Source organism: Parus major, chromosome 2, assembly GCF_001522545.3.
Source record: "Parus major isolate Abel chromosome 2, Parus_major1.1, whole genome shotgun sequence".
Classification (NCBI taxonomy): Eukaryota; Metazoa; Chordata; class Aves; order Passeriformes; family Paridae; genus Parus; species Parus major.
Genome location: NC_031769.1, coordinates 66,532,241 through 66,558,872, shown reverse-complemented (window position 1 = coordinate 66,558,872; position 26,632 = coordinate 66,532,241). Strand labels below are relative to the sequence as shown.

At 44.6% G+C, this 26,632-nt stretch overlaps 1 protein-coding gene across 1 annotated transcript; it reads right to left on the bottom strand.

Annotated features, from left to right (window-relative positions):
• Nucleotides 1-2,020: 2,020 nt before the first annotated feature.
• On the bottom strand, nt 2,021-26,345 carry PXDC1 (PX domain containing 1). Its single transcript, XM_015619651.3, has 5 exons — nt 25,825-26,345; nt 12,945-13,036; nt 12,552-12,669; nt 9,737-9,848; nt 2,021-3,677 (listed from the first exon to the last, which is right to left on the bottom strand). The coding sequence occupies exons 1-5, from the start codon at nt 26,078-26,080 to the stop codon at nt 3,560-3,562; spliced, it is 696 nt and encodes a 231-aa protein (XP_015475137.1). The 5' UTR covers nt 26,081-26,345; the 3' UTR covers nt 2,021-3,559.
• Nucleotides 26,346-26,632: the final 287 nt, after the last annotated feature.

Sequence of the window (26,632 nt, the reverse complement as noted above, 5' to 3'; positions counted from 1 at the left end):
CAGGAAGCAATTAGAAAAGGTTCCTTTTTATTTTAGAGTTTGTTACTGAGCTACAGATTATTGCTGCTATGAAGAACGGACTTGGAATCCAAGACTGAGTTTTTAAAAAGTAGTTGATGTAACCAAAGAGAAAGAGACTGGTGGGCAAAGCACAGCATAGTGGGATACTCTTTTTCTTCCCTAACTCTCCTAAGATCTGGCAACACTATAATGTCAGCGTATTTCATGACTTGAGAAATAAAAACCAAATGATTTTGTCATCGCTACTCCTGCCAAGAGACACATACCTCCTGCTCCTTCCCTAGATACCAGCACACTTCAGCTCTGTTCTGCTCAGGCAGCTCATAGCAAGGACTGGTACACATGATCCCCACGATATGTGCCAAGGGCAGAAGCCAAAGTTGCAGAGAAAACACAGACCAGCTTTTCAAGGACAAGCCTTACATAGGAAGTGTCTTGGCATAGTGTAGAGAGGGGTTTGGGAAAAAAATTCTTGTGCCACTTACTTCCTTTAGAATCATCAATAGGTTAACTAATGAATAATGATGCTAATTTTTTACATTTCTGGAGGACCCCACACAGCACTGGACATGGAGGATTTTACCAACTGCAATGAGTGCACAGGGGAAAGGTCCAGTTAAGAAATCTAAAACATGAAATTTTATTTCAGCTACGTTTTCCTTACATAATGAAAGACTGATTTAATTTTTTTGTTTGTTTGTTTTGATGTTTGGGTTGTTTCTTCTTTGTTTTATACAGTAATGCATCAAGAACTGAATTCTGCAGTGTGTTTCAGGTCCCCAGAATGCCAGGGTACCTGTCAAAAATAAATATACTTCCAAAACATGCATGACAAGAATCCTGACCATCCAGAATCTGGGCCCCAAGGGCTCAAGCAGGTCTGGCTGTCCCTACTGATCCTTGGGTTTGCACCACTCACTCGTGGCCCAGGATCCCATGTCAGGCCCCCAGTCCCTGCTCCAGCAACACCATAGCTGGGCTGCTCTCACGTTCCCCAGAGCAGAGCCACATCCTGGCCTGCCCTTGGCCCACTCTTTTCCTCAGAGAGGTGCTTGATGCCATCCTGGGGCCCTGCTCCTGGCAGGGTGGTGGGACAGGCCCCAGCTGCCCAGCTCTGCGCTGACAGCCCCATGGGAGCCCCTGCCCCGCTGACCCTCACAGGGCCCTGACATTCAGCTTGACAAACTGGAAAGGCACACAGCTTAGCTGGCTTTCATTTGAGGAATGTGGCTGTACATTTTAAAAATTCACAGTACTTACCTATTTATTTTTTAATATATGCAATTTAAAATGCTTTAAAAGATAAGTAGTTACCATGTGGTCAATAATTCATAGGAAAATTCAAATGAATTAGGGGACAACATTGCATCAAAAGCCAATGACGCTGCTTTCCAAAATATCAGTCAAGGAAAACTCAGGGAGATGAGGTAGAATTACCCAAAGCAACATGGTAGGCTGACAACAAGGTCAGGAATTTAAATAAAATATTCCAATATCCAGTCCAATACACATGTCTACCAGATGCTAATTCTACTTCATCTTGGTTAACTAAGAACACTAGCAGAAGAATTAAAACCAATGAGAGTAAAACAAATAAAATGAAAATTATTTCCAATTCTAATTCAAGAGGCTGCTCAGGAAGTCTTTGAGTGAGTGAGAACATATTCCCTTCTACTATATAAATTTACCTTCTAAGAATATGCTTCATGTTCAAAAATAATAATGGCAACATTTGATTTCACTGATGATAGTTAAAATACAGAAATCCTCCACTAAGCTGAGTTGTATTAAACCACATACACCTAGACCCAAGATCAACATCTAGGCAGAGGTTTCATGTGGATACACATCATGTTTACAGTATGAGTAACATGTGGAGCACAGGAATTGCTATTACTCAGCATGTTGCAAAAACTGTGGGGAAAAGAAAAAGGATTTGACATATCTGGGAAAGTGTACTCAAAATAAGACCAAATAACACTATTTGAAGCTGCAGAAGTGTATTGAAGGTGAGTTATATTTTATTTCATTAAAATATATTTTAAAAACATATTGTGTAAAAGAATTAGGATTCTCAATAATTTATTATTTACATTAACAAATTCTGTTTGACCATTATTCTATAGATAGAAATGAAAAGTCTGCAGAAGGGAGTTGTGGAGTTGTATCAGCTTCTTTAGGACCAAACAAGCCTCTTTTCCAAGAAACATGTCCAAAAATGCATTTCTTTCCATTTCAGTCCCTTCAAAATAATATTTGCAAACAGATGGCAAAAAGCTCAATGAAAGGTCATGTTGGTGAGCGTTGAGCACTCACAGTGAGAGCCGGGAATTCAGGGTGCTCTGCAAGGGAGAGACCCCAAGGAGACTTTAACACTGCACTACTCAATAGTAAAGAGGCTGCAGGGTCCATTCACACTCTTGCTCCCACTGTCCTATCTCTGCTGAAATCCATGGCATTACACAACAAGGAGGTCTGTACCTGACCCCTCCAGGCAGATCTCAGAAAACTGGACAAACTCCTTGAGACAGGGTGGCAGTGGAGAGACTGTTTTTCCTATCACTGTAGGCACACTGCAGCTTATCATTCTTTTCAGTCCAAACACAACATAAATCTCAGTGTCTTCCTTCCCATCCTCTGGGAAGAAATATGCATAGGGAATCATCTCTCTGATGTAAATGTCTGTAAGCATCATTCACATATGCTGGTCCACATGAAAAGAAAAAATATTATCAAAGTGCCTGCCATAGCCTTGACCCTTCTTGGTGGAGCAGCTCAGCTTTCCATCGGTTTCCAGACCTCTGAAATCATCTGGGTACCCCAACATCATGCACAGTTCATTGCAGTGCCAGTTGCTGCCTGCTTTACTATTCCAGGAAAGAGCAGTCAGCCTTTCAGTGATTATACAAAAGCCCATGATTAAAAGAAGTAAAGCTGTCAGCTCATGTGTTCTGTTTCCTGGAGGCACTCAGTGGTATTTCTGACATCTCGTGTAAGGCACCAATCATCCGGTAGCCGAGCAAAAAGCGACCCACGAGACCTCCATTAAGCAACTGCAGAGGGAGCTGACAAAGTTCTGCTGGTTTGCTTGTCTTCTTGCTTACAAAGCATAAAAATGTGGTCACGCCATCTGAGGAAGTTTCTGGTGGTATCCTAAAAGGGGAACTCAACTTGCACCACAAGGAGCACGGGTGACTTGTGCCTGCTTCAGCACAAGTTTCTGACAGCTGTGTCAGGGTGGCAATTCCCACAGACATAGCAGAGACTTCCTCAATCCCCAGGAAGCCTCTGTTGCCTTGCTTTCACAGAAAGTGAATTTGTTTTCAGCAGCAAAGCAGATTCCTCCTTACAAGATGTCTCCATAACACACAACGGAGGACCACACTTATAAAACCAGCCTTGTGGCGCTCTTGCTGGATCTTCCCTGCAGTTGGTCTTGGCTGTACAGCCTTATTCACTGAGATGCAATGCCAGAGATAGCAGAACCTATGGACAAAGAGGTTGGCTGGATGCTGGCTGACTGCATCCCCGAGCAGCCTCAGTCCAGAATGTCAGTCTCAAATGGGACCAGGTGGTAGTATGTCAAATTGGTAACATAGGCTGTTGGATCATCACTGTCTTCCAGCTCTGAGGTAAAGTCACTAACACTTTCGAACCTAAGGAGAGATGAAAAAAAAACCACCAAAAGGCATTAAGTCACTTAGAACATCAAAGGAATTGGAAAAAAAGGACGAAGGGAGTGGGAGAAGCACTTGGACCTGATTCCACCCACACTTCCTTCTCCTATACTCATGTGTTTATGAGTAAACCATGGGCCAGTGAGAACCATGGTGAACACAAGCAGGTAATCTTTTCACCCCTGACTTTCAAAGCTACTAGTGAGGAAGGAAGGAAGGAAGGAAACAGCAAATGAGTCTTGAAAGAGTGAATCACACAGTTGAAGTCCACATCCTTCTATTTTGTTCCCACAGCGTGTGTCAACAACACAAAATGCCTCAGTTCTCACATAAAAGTGAAAAAGAAACTGCCTTTGTTTTCCATCTGAATTTGGACTCTCAGCCTTTCACTTCACAGGCTCCTTCTCTGCATTTGGCTTTAGTAAGAGGCCAAGTGTCTAATATAGGTAGCAAAAAATTACTACAGTGTCCTTCCTCCAGAGTCTAGCTGTCCTTCCCATGGTACAAGATTTAGATTTTGACAATCAAAGAATCTCAAAACATAATAAGATTCTGAAATTTAGTTTCACTTGTTTTGGTATTTTCCTCCCCACTTTCCAACACCTGTTTCATAACATGAACTCTTGCAAAAATTACCTACTGTCTCATACCTACTCTCAACCAGAAGTCATCAAGCTGTTAAAACCTACACTTCTCAGTTGCACATATTCCCATTCCAAGAAGGCTTGAATTTCTATGGTAAGAAACATTATCTTCTTCCTATACAGTCAAGCAGTTAAAGACAGTCACTGCAGGCCAAGGACTAAATTTCACCTAAGTTCTAAACGGGGTTTGAAAAACCATAAAGTTTCTTTTGCTCAAACTCTCTTTAATATCTTGAAAGAAATGTCATTCACTATGACAGAGTGAGAAATAAAAGGAGGTAGAAACTGCAAAACATTGCACAAGATGGAAAAAGAAATTTTAACCCAGCTCTTACTTTTAGCACGCGTCTCCAAGACCTTTATCAGCCTAGCTGGCCTACTGCAGCTCTCCAAATGATAAACAGATAAACAGATGAGCTTTAAAATAATTAATATTTAAAACTGCATCTCATCTACACATGACCTAGTTAGACTCCTTAGATAAGTGAAACAATTGCAGACATCCCTCTAACCTCAACCTAGAGGGTGACCCAAGAGTTAAGTATTTCAGAGGAGCTGAAGAAGAGTGGTAGGATAAAAAAACAGGTAAGTCTCCCACTCCCATCTCTCCCAAAACTTTATTTAGAAGTATCATGGGTTATTGGATAGCCTGCTCTATACATCTTGCAATGTATGGCCACAGTTCTATCTTTTCCAATCTCTTTTTTTTAAACTATGAGACCCAAAATAGAAGACTTTTTTTGAGCAGAAACTCATGGATTTTCTCACGCGGTGCTGTTGCTTTGCTCTTCGCTTTAAATGAAACAACAATGAGACTGAACTTTGAATGGTTATTAGCTTCATTCTTCCAGTCCCTCCAGGCTGTTTACTTGCCTGCATGTGTGGGAACGTGTGCACAAGGGAGTTGACTTGGTTCCTTGCAAACACTTCACAGATCATGTTGTGCTGTCTTATGGACTGCAAGTCATCCAGAAACAACAGATTATGAAATACCAGTGGGGCAGATAGAGTGAAGAAAGCGGAAGAGGAGTCAAGAAGGCTATTCAGATTCTGGTCTCTTATCAGCATAAAGCCACATTATTACCTATGAAAGGTCCCACAGATTTTGTGGTTCTCCAGCCTCACTGCTAGGTTACTACAAGCAGAACATGAGGTCCAAAGCAGTGGAAGTCAGATGCTGTGATTAAGTAGAAAGCTTTTCTTGCCACCAAAAAGGAATTGTGTGCAGAGCAGCCTGCAAAGCACTGCTCAGGAGTGCTCATACAAAACCAAACTCAATAAGCCAGGACTGGTTACCACAGTCAATGTTCTAGCTGTGTACACCAACCATCAAAATACTTTTGTGCTGCTACCAGCAGGTCTTTCTCTCAAAATAAATCCTGCAGCTCTACTGTGGACCTTCAGATTCCTGAACCACTGCCATTAATTTTTTCCCTCAAAGAACCTCGACGGACACACTTGTCTTTTTCAAGAGCCTGCTTCTTGTACTGTAAGACAAAATTCTTTACCATTTTAACCTCGGTTAAGTCATTACGTTTGCTAGTCATATTCACCAGGAAGAAGAGGTAACAACATAGAAGCTTATCATTTTGGCAGGCTTGCTAGGTAAAAAACTGGTGGTTGGGCTCAAAGAGTGAGGGATGGTGGAGTTACACCTGTTTGGTTTCACAAGCAGTGTTTTCCTGGGCTCAGTTTTGGGGCCAGTCCTGTTGAGTATCTTTATTGATGGTCTGAATGTGGGGATCAAGAGCACCCTCTGTGAGTTTGCAGACGATACCAAGCTGAGAGGGAGTGCCAATGTGCTGGAGAGCAGAAAGGTTTTCCCAGAGGGATCTGGACAGGCTGGATTGATCTGCCAAAGCCAATTGTACGAGCTTCAACAAGACCAAGTGCCGGGTCACGCACTTGTGTCTCAACAAGTGGCCCCAAGCAGAGCTACAAACTTGGGGCAGAGTGGCTGTAAAACTGCCTGGCAAAAGAGAACCTGGGGGTGCTGGTCAACAGTGGCTGAACAGGAGCCAGCATGTGCCCAGGTGGCCAAGAAGGCCAATGGCATCCTGGCCTGGATCAGAAATAGTGACCAGCAGGACCAGGGCAGAGACTGTCCCCCTGTATTTAGCACTGGTGAGACCACACCTCAAATCCTGTGTCCAGTTCTGGGCCCCTCACAGCAAGAAGGACATTGAGAGAAGGGCAGTGGGGCTGGTGAGGGGTCTGCAGCACAAGTCCTGTGAGGAGCAGCTGGGGGAGCTGGGGTTTTTTAGCCTGGAGAAGAGGAGGCTCAGGGGAGACCTTATCACTCTGTTCAACTCCCTGAAAGGAGGGCAGCCAGGTGCAGGGTTGGACTCTTCTCCAGGTAATAAGTGACAGGCAAGAAATAAGGGCCTCGAGTTCTACTGGGAAAGGTTTAGATTGGATATTAGGAAAAAATTCTTGGCTGAAAGGGTTATCAAGCATTGGAACAAGCTGCCCAGGGAAGTGGTTGAGTCACCACCACTGGAAGTATTTAAAATATACATTCATAGAATCACAGAATGGTTGGTTTGGAAGAGACCTTAAAGATCATCTAGTTCCAACCCTCCTGCCATGGGCAGGGACACCTTCCACTAGGTCAGTTTACTCAGAGCCCCATCTAGCCTGGTCCTGAATGCCTCCAGGGATGGGGAATCCACAACCTGGGGAACTTGTTCCAGTATCTCACAACCCCTATCTAAAGATTTTCTTCCTAGTAGCTAATCTAAACCTACTCTCTTTCAGCTTAAGGACACCCCTCTTATCCTATCACATGCCCCCATGAAAATTCCCTCTACATCTCTCTTGCAGGCCTCCTTCAGGTACTGGAGTGAATTTGCCAAAAAGGCAGCTTATCCAATGCCCCAGACTGGGCTGCTGGCCTAGAAGACAGAAGTACAAACTGTCTACGCAGAGAAAGGTACCTCTGTAACAAAACCAAAGCAGAAGTCCAAATGCATTTATTTACCACCTTTTTCTTTCAAAAGGACTTCAGACTACTCTCCAAGAACCACACACAAAAGGACTAGCTACACCACACGGATGCTGACACACTGACTTCACCACAGTTTGCAACAGTATGGTGTGCTGCCAATCAAAATCAGAGAGAAAAGGAAGGAAGCAGAAAAGACCTACTTCAGAACAAGAGTAAGCAACTGCAATGTGGAAAATTGCTGTGGTTTCTTTTGCAACAAGTATGAGACTTTTCAGCTGATGGGTCACTGGGCAGGTGGCACTGCAGGCTACATAGCTAACCAGCACAGAGAATGGGCACTTCCTGCTGAAGTGTCAAGCACCTCTTCCCAAAAAATACAGGTCTGCTCTGCAAAATGTCTCGTTCAAGTCCATCAGCAACCAAAACCCACAAGTCATAAAGTGTTTAATACAGCTGAAAGGAAAAAATTCCCATCTGAGGATATCAAGCCCACAAGGAATTAACTCTGATTTCAGGGTAGAACACACCATAAATCCAATTTTACTGAGACCGAAAGGGAGCAGCATAGGATTTGAAAGATTTTAAAGTTTCCTTTCTGGGCTAATAACATACATTTAAACCAACAGTACAGAAAATCTCTGCTTTTGAAAAAGGTTCAATTTTTACAAAACAGCTGTGCTGCACTGGCTCCATTATCTCCTGGCTATTATATCTTGGCTATAAAATACAGCTGCAGGATGGGAAAATTTAGGGCACTGTATAAAACACACATTTGAAATTTATTAACTTCTTGACTCTTGACTTCACATCCTTTGGAAAGTTAAACTAAGCCAGGCTGCATAAAGTCAGGCTGTTACCCTAGATTCATTTCTTCCACCACAGTTTATGGGAAACTGTTCCTGCCATTCAGTTTTTATCACATTAGTATTTTCTGACTTTTCTGACTTCATCGGGATGACAATTAGATGATTGTAGTTTCTGATCCCAGGCTGGTAAGTTTTGCTTGGGCTGGAGCACATTTTTAAAACCAAAACTAGCTATAAATATTTTTTTAATATTTTTAAAAATAAACAATTAAAATAAAGCAGGAAAATGCTTTCTTTGGTAATTTTCTCCTATAATTTGTCACTCTCAGTACAAAGAGTAATCCACTGTGAACTATAACAATTTTGATTTCCAGGTATTGGCCTTACAGAATAACCTCTAGTGTGCCATTTCAGCCTCATTATTAAAAGCTTATAAGCTTAAATGCTGTTAGCAAGGTCAAGGTTCAAAACACTAAGTTAATAAAAAGACTTCAAGTAATTACACTGAAGCCAGATACACTCTCCAGCCCCTGCCAAAATGTTGCCAAGCTCTAAATCTTGTTACAGACTGGCATTTCAAATATGACAAGACAGATTACTGCATTCAAAGATAAAGGCTCAATAAGTCTTTCAGTATTCTCTTTCTTTCATTCAACTGGTCTAATGAAAAAGTAGGTCAACATTTCTCATCAAAAATATTTAAATTATTCACTCCCTGAAGCTCATTGAAATATCAATTACCTGGTATGGCAGACATCTGTAGGATGCATATTTCCATCAATACCCATCTGTGAATACAGTCACTGAATTAAGACTTAAATGAATCATGGAATCACAGAATGGCCGGGGTTGGAATGGACCTCTGGAGATCATTCACTCCAACCTGTCTGACAAGGCAGGGTCACCCAGAGCAGGTGACACAGGAAGATGTCTAGGTAGGTTTGGAAGGCCTCCAGAGATGGAGACTATGTGACCTCCCTGGACAGCCTGTTCAGTGCTCTGCTGCCCTCAATGTAAAGAAGTTCTTCCTCATGTTGAGATGGAGCTGCTTGTGCTTTAGTTTATGGCCACCGAAGCCCTCCTGGTTACAGGTTTCTGACCCCAGAATACCTACATTCATTAGGAGGCTGAACTTTCCAATGAAGCCAGTCTACCTTGCCTTTTCCCTGAGGATATACACATGCTACCCCAAGTCCCAGCTGAGCAGCTGTTGACCTTTGTTCAATTACTTTAAGGGATGTGTTCCCTCTGAGGACAGTGTTTTGCTTCCCAAACGTTCTACTACCCTTTGTAGCAGGATATGCCATTTGTTAGGCTGTTGGAGTTTCCAAGTTTGGGCTCAAACCAGCTCTCATCACAGTCATGAGAGAAAGAAATAATTCTCCCTTCACAGCACCCCTACAGCAATCTCAGTTCCTTTTTTCATACACAGAGGATTGATCACTCTGCAGTCAATCATTCTCCCATTTTACCCACTTTAACAGGAAATTGCTGTCAAGTGTTAGCAATCAGGCCCAGTAACATTTTACTAGTCAGGATGACAGCTGTACCAGTCTTGCTCTTCGACAGACAACATTTTGCTAGGGGGTGGGAAAGCTATAGTGAAGGTGACAGCATTGCTCTTGCTCAAACTCCACTTACAAATGTTCTGCTGAATCTACATCCAGGTGCTTCTCTTTCCCATTAGGTATACTGTGGTCAATGACTATTGTTTCGGTGTTGGCTAAACAGAATCCATTTGATCGCATGATTTCTGTTGGGAGAAGGAAAAAAAAAAAAAAAGATTTAAAAAAAAAAGCTGGAAAACAACTGTGTATCATATGTAATTGACACTGATATGTAATTGACATGGCTATGAACAGAGATGTGTGCATGACACTGAAAATCTGCACAGGAAAGCAGGAATGAAGAGCTGATTTCACAGCTTCTCACATCTGCAAACTGACAGCGCTGAAGCAGTTTTATCCACCTATTCATTACACAGAGCATCTGAAGCAACTACCACTACCAAATCGTAATTGTATTTTTCTTACACAGTTCTAGGCTTAAGCAAAAATAAAAAAGATATAAAAAGGGAAATGAAAAGTGACCTTACAAGTTAATTCAACCACCAACTCTAAGTCATGTAAAGAAATACCGTGTTTTACACTGCCCTTCATACTGTTTGTTTCTAACTGTGTTAGAAGCCTCCAATACAGAATGTCTAAAATTTACACCTAATTCCACTGACTGACTTACTACCTTGGGGAGAATTGATAACTAGTGAACAGTATTTGATGTGAATGAGAAGTTAATCCACATTGGTGCTATATGGAAAGTCAAACAAGGCAATTCACAAGGATTTCCTTTGGTCACACAATTTTAGATGAAGCTAGGACCAACGCAAAATAAATGTCCATTTCAAAAAACATCAGCACTGGCTTAAGCAGGATAACTTTTGATCTGCCTCAAGACAGTATGACCCTGTGTTAGAGCCTTGCTTGTTATCAGCACAACAAAAAAAAATTAGTTTGTGGCAGAAAACAAATTCTGCCAATTTCAACAAATCTCAACTATATATACAGTTCAAGCAATGAACAGATGAGACAGGAGAGAAAAGGTTTGCTGTTTTTTTTAACATTACATGCTCCTGCATTAAGGTGAAGCCAAGACTCACTTCCATATTATTCCTGAGAGTGTTCTTTGACTTTCATTCCGTATTTCACTGCAACTCATTTTAGCAGAATACATTTGGGTGTTGTGAAAACTGAACCCCAGCAGAATCACACTTCACCTTACTCGTCTTGAACCAGCATTGTGTGATCGTAAAATAAGATTTGCACCACAAATTCAAATTCAGCTTTCATCTTAGAGGGCTTCTCTCTTCTCCATCACCTACTACTATAAGCAGGACCATGCAGGGGACAGTTTGTTTTTTCAGAGAATACGAAACATTTTTGCATGCTTTTCCAAGACTGTGATCCAGGTAGAAAGCTGCACTATGACTAACAGGAATGTTGGTGTTTTCCTAGTGTCCTTGACTTGACCTAAGAGTTACAGCATTTCACTGCTGCATGAACTGCTTTACCCATTATCATTTACTGCCATCTACTGACAGTGCTGTCAGACACTGAACCATTTCCATTGTGCAACATCCAGATGAGGCAAATATCAATTAACATCAAATTTCCACCTCCATTCTTAGCATTAATGACAGCAATCACTTGAATGATAAAATTAATTATCATAAGATGATTTTGGATAGCTGCATAGGTAGGAAACTCTACCTCTATTTAATTAGGTATGACTCATCACTGCCAACAATAACTTAGAATTAAAACATGTTATTATTCAGCTGACATAGTTTTGTTAGTACCAAAGAAAATTGATACCAGTTCCTTGCCAGACACTATAAAACTTGGAGGACTATGTAGTATTTAATTTCAATTAACTGTAAATAAGCTCTTCTGGTGATACAAAACCAGGAGTTGCCATTAGGCTCAAAAAAGTGTTTCAGTATAGAAATGCAAACCCAGGCACATCAGCAGCTCACAGACCTTTTGACAATGGTCAGTAGCAGATGAAGAGGGGAAAGGCTAAAAGAATAGGCAAGGATAGGCTCTCCACTTTATCCACTAGCAATCTGTGGTTTAGGAACTTCAATGTACCTTTCCTCCACTTCCTTGTCTAGTTCCCTTTTGAAGTCACTTCTGCTTTCAGTTTCACCATATCCTATGACAGTGAGTTCCACTCCATAACTATGCTTTGAATGGAAACAAAACAATATTATAACCTTTCTTTTGTTTAAAGCCTGTTGTCTGTCAATGATATTGAGAGCTCTTGTTTCATAAGAAGTATAGGGTTATTGACCTCCTATTCACAGCTTTGTAGACTTCCATCATACCAGTCTGTAATTTCTTCTCACTGGTGAAGTGTCCTTCTTTAGTTAACCCCTTTCTAGAGAAGTTGTTCAACAACTTGAATCCTTGCCTTTTATTTGTATAATTTTAAATTCTATTATATCCTGAGATGAAGAAACCAAAATTGTGCATATTGTATTCAAGATGGGACTATGCTACTTTCCTCTGTTTCCCCCTCCTTTCCTAATAATATCTAATATTCTCACTGCTGATATTGCCCATTGCTTGACACCAAGCTTACATTTTCACAGAACTGTATCAATTGCCTCAAAAATCTCCTTTCCAAGTGGTACCAGCACTGTGATGATACACAGTAAGGACTGCATTTTCCTCACATTCACTGCTTTACATTTGTCAGCCTCCCATTTCACCTGCCACTTTATTGCCTGAATGCATGTTGCACAGTCTATCAAGGAAAATTCTATGGCCTATATCACAAAGCACTATTGAGAACTACATTTTGAATTGTTGATAGAGAAATAATAATGGGAACAGCAAATGAAGTAATTTTCATTCTTCAATTCTTGCATCAACTGCAGGAAGTTAGCAATTCTTACCTGATATTTTAACAGGGCTTTGAAAGCTTGGCTGAATTTTATGGACGTTGTCATTTTTTAGAACTTGGTCCAAAGGAGACCTCTCAAAGAACGTGAGGACAACTTCAGATCTTGAATACTTAAAAAGAGAGAAATAAACATGGACATCTATTTTTAACCAGCATTTTGCTCTGTCCCTCTTCTCTATTTCCACCCCTTCAGAGTATGACCGAAAGACTTATTACAAGTGACAGCTTGGAGGCATCATTACACAGTTCTGGCACTCAGCATTTACTTTAAATTGCTGCTTCTTTCAGAGTTTGGCAAAGCCCATCACATTCTAATTTGCATGAGAGTGCGTGTCACCATGGAGGAGGAGTCAAGCTGGGCTAAATTGGAACTTGGCTTACTCACCTTCCAGGGCATGTTTATAATAGTCTTCAGAAGCTTTTCCACTTCATTAAGTCTGGCTTCTATATCATGGGCTTCTTTTATTGTGATGAGCCCTAGAAACAAAGTAAACAGATAATAAGCATAAACAAAAGCACACTTTTGCACACTTCAGCAGACAGAAGCAGCCCCTCAGAAAGATATGGAACAACCTCAAATATGCCTTCCAGAAATGTCTTTTAAACCAGTTGATGATAAAGTGTGCGCCCCAAACTGAGGTGGGTGTAGTTTACAAGCAGAGTTGTGCGCCTGACACAAACTCAGCTGTTTATGACCATATGTAGGAATTGCAAGACAAGCAGAAGCAGAACCACCTACTCCCTCACCCTCAGTTTCACTACACAGCATTCCCAGCAGTGATAGTTAAACAGCCCACTTTCTGCTTCCAAGAACCATTATTCATAACTTTTTTTTCTGTAAATAAAAAGGAAAAAAAACCAAAACCAAGAAAACCAAAAGACACATTATACAGATAAGAGGGGAAATAAACACAAGCTAAGCAAAAGGCTTTGAGAGCAGTTTTGTATTTCTAAGTCTGTAAGCCCCAGTGAGTGGACCAAGGAAAATTTGTCAGTATCATGTTTTGAAAGTGCAAGGTAACTGTTAGGATTTTTTTTTCATCTATTCAGTCACTGAATTATCACAGTGCTGCAGAAGGGACTAAGACAGAAATCTTACCTCCCCATATCCAAAATTATGCATTACAATGCAATATTGAATTGCTCGGTATGGCGATCTTAAACATTGATCCTGTATTTTGAATGTATAACCTGCAGGACATCTGTAACTTTCCCCTCCTCTAGCAGACTGAAGGAAATACAGCACAGCTTAGATGCTTGTACAGGGCATATGAGGAGAAGTAAACCCCAAAATCTCACATGCCTCTAGTGGGCCTTTTATTGTTGATATTTGCAACCTTCTTTTTCTAATCAAATCATCATTTAAATTCTACATTTGTGCACCATTACCAAGGAGCAGAATACACCCATAAAAATGAAATACCTAGGAGAAACTATTAAATATAACAAGCCACAATAAACAACCAACCAAACGAAAAAACAGAACAAAAAGATGGAACAGGAAAAGACACAATAAATCAAAACCATCAAAATTAAAAATTTGCAAAGCAGTCTGTGAGGAAGCACTTCAATATACTACAATTGTGTTAAAGTAAGTGTATCTCCATCTTCCTATTCGAAAGACAAATGCAGAGCCACACATCAAACATGCAGAGTGTGGGAACAGCATCCACAAACAGTTTCAGTCTGCACCAGTCCTCGGTGTTTGCTACCAATGAGATACAATCCCACAGAAACTTTCCAGACAAAAGTGTGACTTGGAAGCTGTCAGCTCTCCTCCGGTTACAGCTCTAAATAAAACAGAGATTGTCTCCAAAGCAACCGGCTTTACTTGACAGTTGTCCCACAAAAGTCCCCTGCTTGTCTAAGCCTTTCTCTTGCTCAGCAGTCCTTCATTTTGCCTATTTTTTCAGCGTGGCTATGTCCTCACCCCAGTACAGCTTGCCCCCTCTCCTGACATTAGAGCAATGCATACCAGCAGGCATATAAGGGCACAGGTGGTGTGTGTGTCTTGCTTTGGCTGGTGTACGCTACAGTCAGGTAGCTTTGCTTGGAAATTCTCTGAAATTCTCTGTAAATGTGAAGAAACTCATCTGCATGGGGCCACAGACTGCATACTGGCTGGGCTGTGCTTGGCATTACAGACCTGAATTGCAGACCAGCACTCTTCATCATCCTAACTACGGAGTGCAGGCCTGGGTGGATCTGCTTCACCCCTCCGCAAATATGTTCTCATCCCACATTTGGAACAAGTTCAAATTTTTCAATGAAAGGGCTTTCATCTTCCCTAAAAGAAAGAAAAAGCTGCCGATGGCCCCACAGCTCAGACACCCATCCATGATGTTAGAAACACGCTGCTGGCCCTGCTGCAGCCCACATCAGAGAAAACAGAACCAGCCACCCCAGTGCCAGCTGCCGTGGGGTGTCTCCACTTCTCCTGCTGGTCTTGATCCACTCTACATAAACAGTGATATAGTCAGAGCACAGGCTGCCCAGCTGTGGCTCCCACCTCATTGCTGATCCACCAGGGATTCAGCATTCAACTGCTCCCTCTCAAATCTGCCCTCGATCTCGGACCCTTCCCCAGATAAGTGTGCACTGTTGGAACTAGTGTTTTATCAGGAGGAGGGATACTTTCAAACAAATTAAGATATTCAGACTGGGAAGGGGATAAAAAAGAAAAAAAAACAACCCCAGACCACCTCAGCAACAGCTCTGAGCATTCATCCCCATGAGGAAAACCAGCCAAGCGGTCAGGATTTCTCTCATTAGTAATCAGGGAAAGCATCTGCAGCTCCACATGGCCTTTTTATGCTTCACCAAGAAGTCAGACAAGGCTGTCAGCCTGTTGCACTGTCACAGATCACCCCGTGGGAGGTTTTACAGCTTCTTGCATTCACAGGGAATTTCCAGCCCTGGTATATTATCTCCTTCCACCTCTTGGAAAGACACCAGCCATGCAAACCCACACTCCAACTTGGAAACTGGCACAGAAGACTTGTAACATCTGACACCATAAAAACAGTTTCTTACTGAAGCTTTCAGTAATACCAAAACCAAAAAGCAGACAGCGTAGGAAGGAGGGTGATACATCTGCCTGGACAGCTTCCCATAGATGTGCTTAATGATTGCAGATGTGCAGCTTTGGGGTGTAAGGCTGCTGACCTTAAATGAATTCTGCATACAGGGAGTTCAATTTGGCGAGGCTAAAGCCTTTTTTTCATACATCTGCAACCCAAACAAACAGAAACCACTTGACTGGGCTTATACACATATATTTAAACCTGTAATTTCTTCTTCAATTGTCATGAAGTTTGTGAGGCCCTCATTTATCTTAATTCTACGGGGCTCTGTTTTTTTAAAGTTAACAGATGCTCTTGTGGTTTTCAGATAGTCATAGACCATGATCCCACAACCTGACAGACTGCTCCCAAGCCCACAGCCATGCTAACCAGAGCGAGGCACTGCCTGCCCAAGCAGCCAGGAGGAGTGGAGGTCCTGGTACTTCCTCTCCATCCCTTTCAACACTCTGTCATCAACCACGGCACCTACGTGCGTGAGGAGCACTGGGGTTTCGCAAGGTAAAGTCTCTGGTGTCAACAGTGGCTTAAGGGGTTCCCACCCTCCCCTACACCTCATTTCCTCTCCCACACCACAACACAGAGCTGCTTCTGCTTTGCCAGCACAATTAGGTGAGCAGCAGGGAATACCTCAAACCACTCCTGTCAAAGGCAGGAAACCCCAGACTCCACAGAAGAAGCAAGAGACTGCAGCTGAGGATACCCCATCCAAGCTCCTTTCTCACCCAGGCACTGTATTAAGTTTGAACAGGGATCAGAATTTGTGTAAAGAAGGGTCACAGAAACGCACCTAAGTTTCCAGGCCTACTCTTCACTTTGTGGGAGCTTCTCCTTTGCCTGTCTTCTTTCTTCTGTTTGGAAGATTTGTCAAGGCAGCAAGAAAGAGAAAAAAAAACCAAAACCAGAGACTGTTGCAGGATCTCCAGACGCTGGAAACACGTCTGAACAGACACACGGACATGCCAGCCAACACTGCAGACAGAGCCCAGCTCCCCCACCATTCATTAACCCTGACACAAATGCACCAAAACGTGGATGCATCTGGAGTGTGTGGGACCCCCTGGCCACATAGGAAGCATCCATACAGCAGCCACAACATGTCCCAAGGCTGTTGTCTCTGCCCATGGGCCATAAAAATAATATACCAGTAAAGCAACTAGTATCCTGGAACCAGTTGTGCTTTCTTCACTTTGTTATAGATGGGTTCAGTCATGCAACAGAGCTGAACTCAGAGCTGGGAAATTTGTTAGTGAGGTCATGGTGAAAGTCTGTTCTCATGCCTTTTTCTCAGCTCTGGCCCTTGTCTGGACTGCTAATGGAAAACAGGCACAGACTCCTCCCAGGAAAGCTTTGCTCTCTGTCTTGTTACCTGTACTATACTTGGACAATTAGCTATTATTCCAAGTGATTTAAATGCTATAAACACCTATGTTTATAGGGTTTAAGGTAAACTGGAGTCCCACTGACTCCTTTGTTTTTTTGCCACAAACCCTGCTAACAAAGTTTTAAAATTCCTTCACCCTTCACATGTGGGAGCTAGCAGGCTGGTGACAGGAGGGATGACACTGCCTAACCCAGCTTGGCACTCACCCATGCCTGGGAGATTGCTTTATTTTTATTACATAGTCAGTGACCTCATTCAGTCTTTTTGACATTCTCTCTGCCCTTTTCCAGACCGAGAGCCCCAGGCAGAGTCCTTAAGGCTGAAAGGGATTTGCTTTCAGTTTGAGACCAAGCGTAGGTAGCAACTCTGCACAGAGCAACATGTGTCTGGAAAAGTATGGCACAAGCAGCACCAGAAGCCTGCAGCTTTCTTCCTGCCCTGGGTCCCTGGTGCCGGGGCAGCTGCAGGAGGCTGGGAGAGCAGGACAGCAGCTGTGTACCTGGCACGCTGGCTCACAGCGTGGGAGAGGGGCCCAGAGCTGCAGGAAACAGGCAGGAAACGAGCTCAGCAGCAGAGGAGAACGAACTGAGAGCCAACTCCTGATGGAAACACACAAGCCTTGGTAGGGCTGTCCTATTACTGCTATGTGAGCCACCAAAGCTGATGACATTCTGAAAACCGCAGATAATGCGTCCCATGTTTCTACCACAGGAAGCAGGACAGGAACTGCAGCATGTGCTTCAAGGCTCATGATTAAATCACAGAGGAGTCCTGACAGCATACACAGATGACCATTGTCTCAAAAATCCTCTAGTGCCTTCCAAGGAAGAGTAAGTTCATGCCCAAGTCAGGTATGTATCTGTAATGTCATGTCAACGATGACACACAGAAGCCTGTTTTTCTGGAGGTGTGTTGCTATGTACAAGTCACTGTGTATACATGGTACCAAACTGTGGGCAAACCCCGTCTCTCCAATCTGAAGGGTTACACTTCGTGTTTGTGGTCAGGATGGGAGAAAAGAATGTTCAAGAGATACCCAATTTTCTCAAAATCTGTTCTATACATACAGGGAGCTGAGCAAGACCAGAAGCCAAGGTGTATTTTCTGAAGATACGTGCAAGATGGAATGCCAATAGTCCTAAATGCTGTGTGTTTCAGTATGCATGTGCAGATTGAAGTTGCACTGAGCTCCTCTCATCTAATTCTCTCTCCATTCCCTACAGGAAGACTGCAGAGTAGGTATCAAAGGGGAAAAAAAGGGGTAACAAATAAATCCAGATAGAAATCCTACTGTGTTCTGTTAATCTACACTGCAAGAGAGATTTGAGGCTTATAGATTTAAATCATGAGTCAATCCTTCTCTTTTTGCACAAGACCCCAAGCAGCAGCTAGGGATTTCAAATCTTTAGGGAAGACATATAAGTTGCCTTGCATGGGAGACTGCTACTTTGCTGTCTCTCCTGACCCGACTTCAATGGGAGATGTGCCCTTATTCCCCAGGAACACCTTAGCACTGCAGTGCTAAAACTTTTTTATCCTTTTCCCTCAGTTCCTCCTTTCCCTCAGATATGTTCTAAACCTTGTGTACACACACAATCCAGAATGTAGATGGAGCAATAGAAGGAAGGTCCTAGTCATTAGAGAATAGTGCTAAATAAATGAGTCTAATTCGATCCATCCAAAGAAGGGCCAGGCCTAGATCAGGCTTCTAGGGACTATATCTAGTTGACTTCTAGACAGATCCACAGACAGATATTCCACAGAAACATGCAGAAACTGAAGCTACTCAGCTGGCACATGGATCAAGGCTGAAAGACGACAGACAACTCAGTCCCATTTTTTCTCCTGTTTTGCTCCTTTGCACCACATCCTACTTCCTCCCTATGCTGAACTGGGCCTTCTCAATACCACCTCAGCTGTCATTTTCCCTGCCTTATGGACACCATACCTTGCTCCTCCAGCAGCTGCCCAGGTAGGATCTGTCCTCACCACAAACACTTGTTCCCTCAGCCTTGCCACCTGGGAACTATGGCATTAGCCACCTCGGACAGGATTCTGAAAAGGTAGTAAAAGCTCCCATTAACAGCTGCCTCCTCTCTGATGAAGGAGAGGAGGATAAAAGATTGCTAGAAGGGCAAAGGAATATTCATTGGTATGTAAAGGCAGGAAATAATAATAAAAAAACCCCAGCAGATGGGAAAGCTTGTTTCACACAGCTTTTCTTCAATAACTGCAGAAATAACACCACAGGGATCCCTTAAGTCCAAAGACTTGATAAGATCCAGAGAAGAGCAGATAATTACAGGCAATCAGGGATGTCAGATCTTCAATTACTAGAGACCAGGACCATCACTTTCCTGTTCTCTGCCTGTTATTTATGCTGTTTTCTGCAGCATCTGGCTCTCATCACCAGAGACAGGATCCTAGACCTAGCTACAGCACTGGTCTGACTTAAGTATGGCAGCTCTAGCAAGTCCTCTTTGATGCCTCTTGCCTAACTCTAAAAATCCTTCTCTCTTGGGGCAGACACACTTGCCCCTTCCCCTTGTGGGGAAGTTCATCCCTCTCATGTGGCAGGAGTCACTGCAGCCTTTACATAGGATTTGCTACTGATGCAGTATCACTGACAAGACCCCTCTTGGTGGCATTACTGAGGGAGCAACTAAAAGGACACAGCAGAGCTGAAGAGAGGGGTGGGTGGACTTTGGACATTTATCATATTGTGCTGCCTTTCTCAAACTTGATTATGAGGACCAAAATTTTTTAAAGAGGGATCAGTACACAAAATGCATGTGGGTCACTCCATATCTTCAGAAATTCCAATAGTAGTAGCAAACATATTGAAGATACTGAAATAAATCTGTTTGATACAGAAAGAAAGAGAGTTTTCAAAACCCTGCCCACATCTTTCTTCTTTTGCAGTTCATTTGAAGAAGATGCAGGATGGGGAAAAGCCCTGTCCAAACAATTGTCTGACTGAAATCCCCCAGAGCAAAAGTGACCATGACCTGAGGACCCTGGCACACTTGAATACCCATGCAAAAAAAGGAGGCAAGTTAAAAACTGGGAAACCCAGACCCTCAAGATGATGGGTTTTCCACACATTGTATTATTCGTTATGAGATCTCCCAGGATCTCTGGAATGGAAAAGGCATGTTTTTGTGGCAGAACACAGCAGACAGGCTTTTCCCACAGAGTTCCCAGTCTTGATGCCTGATGAGCCAGAAGAAAGAAAGATGTCAGAGAAGCATGAGATAGGAGTGAACAAAGCAGTCAAAACCTGATGAAAAATGCAAGCTCCTATAACCATTTTTAGTGCTGATTTCTTATCAGGTGAGGGCTGTCATGAAAAACACACCTCATTTCCATTCCTTTCCACCAAAAACTTCCCTGACACATTGCCTTGGTTCACCACAAAAAGGCAGCTTGAGTCTAGCTTTGTAACAACACAGTCAGCTTCATTTATCTCCATCATTACAAATGAACCATGAAATTCAGCTGATAAAAAAACAAACCCAGAAGCCACAAACTTAATTTTGGTTATACAGTTCTGCTAGAGCCTGATAACCAAGAGCTGCATCTTTTGTCTGCCAGAAGACAGAAGCTCTGAGCAAGCTCCACTAATGAACTGTTGACAATGTCAACAATGAAAAGAGCACAATAGATGCAGTGTATTTATCTATATTGTCACAGCACCAAGAAACAGCTGCTGTCTGTGGAAACCACTATGCTGCTCCTCATAAATCACACTCCCAGATGGTCTTGTAAACAACAACAAGAACAACAACACTATAGTGCAGCATATAGAAAACTAAGTTATGAATGTAACATTTGCAAGCAATGTTCCTGGGCTGGCTCTTTGGGAACTGCCTTCTGTGTTGTGCACATCCTTCCAATGGCAGCCCTGGAAGAGCTTCCTGCTGCACAGCCACTCGGACATGGAAAACAGTTGATCACCTCCTTTCTGCAGGAGGATGCCACCCCAGGGCCAGACACAAGGCTTGGAGATGGAGCTCAGCCTGGTCTCTGTGAGGGACCGCTCAGGTCAGCTGAGGGTGAAGTGACTGCTTCTACGCCACGAGGCGAAGTAAAGGTGCAAGGTTTCTACAGGAAATCTCCACCACCACTACTAGAAAACTTCTAGGGATGGACAGAGGTTGAGCACCTGCAAGGTGGAAGGGTACAGAGAAGATCTGCAGAGCCATAAATAACCATGGATGGCAGCACACCGGAGGGAAACCTGGAGCCAAAGAAGAGGAACAGAAAGCAGCTCAGGGAAAGCAACTTGGAGAAGCAGAGGGAAAATAACAGAAGAGCAAGTGGAAAAAACACCACGACAAAGCAGAATGAGTCAGAGGAGACATGGAAAGGAGGAAAATGAGAACTTTGGAAAGAGAGGCCCATCTAGTAATAAAATAAATCTGTCAGAGGGTTTCTGATTTGGCAGTTCAGAGTATCAGAGCAGGACCAGGCACTACAGGTAGGTACAATATGAACAGTTATATTGGAAGAGCATCTGAGCTATCTTCTATCTGTTTTGATAACAAAGGCAACAAACAAGTGCAGAGGAAGATTGCCAGAAACCACCCTGCCACTCCATAGGCAAAAAAATCCCAGTTTTGAAAGGCTGGTAATGCGCTCTTTTGGCTTCCTTAAGGGGTTGATTCTGCCCTCTGAAGTCAGAGGCGAGGGAGGTGTGTGACTGCTGACTGCACTGAAGCTGGCTCAAGTTCTAGGATAAATCTTAGATGAGACCTCCTCACAAGTAGTATTCAGAGAAAATAGGAGAGGGAGGGGGAAAAGGAAGAGTCATTTTCCAGATTTATACCTCAGTTTTGGTGTCTATTTGGTCTGTTGAAACTATTTCTATTTCCATCAATTTTAAGTCAGCTTCTAAGTCCATAGCTCTGCTTTTCTCAAGAAAATGGATTAAATTAAAAAGTAGACTTTATATAGAGAAACAGACAATTTAGTAACATTAGGCTGTGTTCTTTGCAGGAGTGAATGAACCTGTGTTTTCCTGTGATCCTCTTTTGTGCATTTGCCTAGAGCAAGGGACAGGCAGATTTCAAAGACAAATAAAATACTAGCAAGTTAAAGCACAGTGAATCATACTTAGTCACCCTGCAGGTATGCACATATCTAACCTTATTTACCAGTTTCCTAGTGAGATGCCTTGTGTTGCTGAATGTTCTTGGCCTTTAGCATCATTGTACCCTCCAGATGCAGAGTGCCCTCTGCCACGTGTTCTTACTAGTTACCAAAGACAAGACCAAACTGTGGGAATACAGCCCTACTTCCCCCAGGGACCTCCCCTCCTCTCATATCAAAGAAAGGGTAAGATGAACAGCCACTGCAGACAGCTACACCTCCCATCCTCTCCTCTGCAATCTGAAAGCACTCAGCAGCTCCAGCAAATAAGGAAGGGAAGAGCATTGTGGAATTCAATCTGGGAGGATGGGGGGTCAAGAAAGGAATGGAGAGGATGGTTTCCTTGTGCTGAACAAGAAAAGGAGCACATTCCAGCAGAGCAGGAACTGTCTGCTGAAGCCAGCAATAAAGGTAACAACCAAGTCTTTCTAAAATTGCTGACGTTTTTAAAATAACCACAACTTTCGTTTAAAAAGTTAATAACATCAAATAGCTCAAGCTTCCACTCTCAGTTGTATCCCTTAAATGTCACACACTGCAGCTTGACTGAGCTGTAAGATAATGCTAGTCCTTATAATGCTCCTTAGGCAAATCTGTAGGGACTTTGGAGTCCTTCAATGTGATGCAAATTTGGTTTGCAACACTTTATCTCTTCCTCCAGATAAAAGGCAGAGCTGATATTCACCTTCTTTCAGGAAGCCCATGATAAACACACACACACACACACACACACTCATATATATATGCAAATACATTTGTATATATATAAAAATACACACAAAAGTATATGACTAAATGCTAACACACACAATAATGGGCTTTTGTCAGGTGTTTTTGTTGGGTTAAGTACATTGAGCTTCACTGTAAACAGCAGGACATCTGCTTTTAAACAAGGCATTAAGAAACCATGCTTATCCCATGATTTTTGTAAAGACTGGACATGCCCCATGCAATCTCTTTTTACACACAAAGCTTTGCATCACTGTCACTTAGTTAAATGAGGTTTTTATGTCTCAACTTTGTCAAGTTATCAGAGGCTGTGGCCAGCCAATTTAAAATGTTGGTATGATGAAGTGTTCTTTAGGCAGAGAAGCATACTCTGCAAAGTAATTTTCTTTAGAGCAGGAGCAGCATAATTTTGAACAGAGTATTGCTAAAATTGTGACGCATGCTGTAATTGCTTAGAAACTACTCCTGATTTTCATTCTGTCTCTGTTGCAAAGTTAACCCCCACTCCCTCAACAAGCTAAACAGATCATAATCTATTTATATTAGGCTTAGATTTTTCTAATCCTAAACTGATGCTTTGCTCATTCCCCATTCTACTGAAGTCTGTGTGCCTGTTCCTGAGATAAAGGTAAGTCAAGGTTGCTGGCTCTAGATTTTAGGCAAAGATTGAGCAACACAGGCTGAGGATGGTTAATCTTTCCCAGTTGTTCATGCATGGTGTATCTACCTGGGACTGTCAAGTAAAGCCAGTGCAAGGGACTGCAATCCCATCTGGCTCACATAGCACAAATAACACTTCAGAGAGAAGTGAAGAGTTGAATACTTTGCAAAAGCTCTGGCAGGCCTTGAGACAGGAGAGGAACCATGCTGCTTGAGACAGGCACTGAGGAATGGGAAGGGCTTTAGGATGAGCAGCTGCTTCTGTGCATAACCAATAGGGAAGGAGCACTGGGAGGGGCAGGAGGCCAAGGATCGAGTCCATTTGCAGCCAGACACAGCACACACCCCAGTCCAGCTGCCAAGCTACTCTTCAGAGCCCCGGAAAGCCAACAAGAAGGACTGCCTGCACCCTGGGACGTCAATTTTTAGTCATAGTGACTCTGGCAGGTGCTGTGCCCTGCAGACCACAGGCAGGGTCACTCCAAACCTACCCAGCATCCTCAAAAGCCGTGGCCCAGGTGCCACATACACTTGAAGGCCACGTTACCGAGAATTTACTGCCACTAAGTGCTAGTAAAAATCACACCTTCAGTTCTTTGGGCAGGACACACACGGTGGGCAAAAAGCTTTTGCAGTACTTCAGATCCCTGGCCAGCATCAGAAACACATGGGGCACTGTTTTGTGCGGGGCTGAGAGGTGGGATGCGGCATCTGCAGGAACACCCCATTCCCAGCCTGCACCCAGGCGGGAGGAGACAGCCCCCTCCGGCACCCAGCCGTGCCAGCATCTCCCATTCGCGGCCCGCAGCGAGCAGCCGTGCGGGGCTGCGGCCGCCCCGGCTGCCCTGCGCCCATCCCCGCCGTCTGCAGAGGGCACTCGGGGCCCGCGAGTGGCGGCGGAGCTCCCGGGGCCACCTCCCGACAGCGGGGACAGCAAAGCCGGGGGACACAGGCCGGGGAGAGGGCTCGTACCTACGAGCGTTTTAATGGGAGGCATTTAAAAAACCCAAAGCGAGCCCAGCACCAGAGGTTAGGGAGCTGCCAGGACCATGGAAAAAGACCTGTCTCACTATGAACACCTGCCAGCAAATATCCTTGGGAAGGCAGCCCGGGAGGGATCGTCACTGACAGGGAACAGAGGTCGCTGTCACCCAGGGACGGCCCAGGAGTGAAGTCCCGTGGGTTTACACCTGTATGAGCGGCGGAGACCCAGTTCCGAGAACAGCAAAACGCAGACCCTCTGCAAGGGGGTCCCACTAGCAAGGTGAGAGGCTAAGTGAGAACTTGTGAAGACTTTCCCATCCTCTCACAGAGAAAATCATGCACAGAATATCGTTTCTTTCCCTGTTCCTTTTCAATCAAATAACTTACGTCGTAACTCAAACAACTGGGGAGACTGGGAGTGTTACATGCATTTTCAGATGACTGGGTGCTCCTCACCACTCTACACACTTGAAATACGTCAGAGGGGAACACATAACTCTAAAAAATACCCCAATCATTAAACAAACTAAACCCAACCGGCAAGACAGCTTGGGTACATCCTACTTCTGCACAGCAAGGCCTGAGCATGGACAACATCCCTCGGAGTTGGGTTAATCCACTTTAGAAACTGGAAGAGAACAGACGTCTCTACTAGCCGCTGCCGCAATTCCCGTTTCACAGAAGTTATGCGAAGAATTACGCCAGCTCCCAGAGTTGCTGCGTCCCCTGGCAAGCGCCGCAGCCCTTTTTTTTTTTTTTTTGCCCCCTCCTTGTGGCAAACAACATACCGACATTCGGAGATTTTTCAGCTACACCCTTTTTCCTACCAACCACCCCCCCAGCCTTTCATCGGGGAACCCGGAGGCACCGGAGAGGGGCAGCGCCATCGGGGATCCCTCTGTTCCCCCAGCCCAGCCTAGCCCGGAGCCGCGCAGCTGGAGACAGCAGCAGCGATACTGGGGCCACCCTCCTGCGGGGAGCCCTCGGCTCCAAACGTATAGTCAAGAAAAAAAAAGAATTAAAAAAAAAAAAAAAAAAAAGAGAAACACAAATCAACATCCCGGGAGGAGTTTCCGACCGCAAAACGCCCCCGCAGTTTTTCTGCCCCCCCCGCCCCGTCCGGTTCTCAGCGGCTCCAGCTCCTCAGCCCCTTCCCTCCGCCGAAGGGGATCGCTCGCCCGCCCGCCCGTCCTCCCCGGCCAGCCCCGGGGGAGCGGCGGCCCAAACCCGCCCGCCGAGAGAGCACAGAGCGCCAGGGCCGCGGAGGCTGCTCAAACCTTGGAGCAAGGGGGAGCGGGACAGCTCGGGCCGGTCCTCGGGGAAGGAGTCGAGGAGCCGCTTGAAGAGGCGGCCGAGGTCGGAGTAGCTGCGGTGCAGGTAGAGGATGTTGCGGTCCGACCACTCGGTGCGGATCTCGTAGAACTCCTCCTCGTCGCCCCGCCGGCTGATGATAAGCCGCCGGATGCCGTTCACCCAGCAGCCCCGCACGTACATGTTCACCAGCGAGGTGCCCTCAAACACGGCCGAAGCCATCCCGCCGCCGCCCGCACATCCCCCGCCGCCGGCGCAGGGCGAAGCGCACCGCCCCGCGCCGCCGTGGCCAAGTTAAGAGGAGGAGGAGGAGGAAGAGGAGGAGGAGGAGGAAGAGAGAAGGGGGGTGCCACCCGCTGCACGGCCCCCCCGGGCTGGCCCTGCCCGCCGGGGCTGTGTCGCCTCCCGGCGCTGGAGGGAGGCTCTCTAGTGCCTCATAGCCGGCGGCCGCAGCGAGGGGACGGCCCGGGCACCCTGCCCCGCCGAGCCCCCGGCGCCCAGCAGGGCGGCTCTCACCCCCTCCGGGGCGGGGAGCAGGGCGGCTCGGCCCCTTCTCGGCAGAGAAGGCAGAGCCCCTCCCGTCCAAAGGCGGGGGGACGCCCCTGCCCCGCAGCCAGCGCCCACCCCCCTCCGCCGAGCCCTGCGGTCCCCGCGGGGCGGGATCCTCCTCTTCCTTCTCGGGACCTTTTCGTAGACACCACAGACATGACGAGGAATTTTTTTTCTCCTCCCAGTGACCCCAGAAGGGTTTTTTCTGTTTGTTTTTTTTTTTGT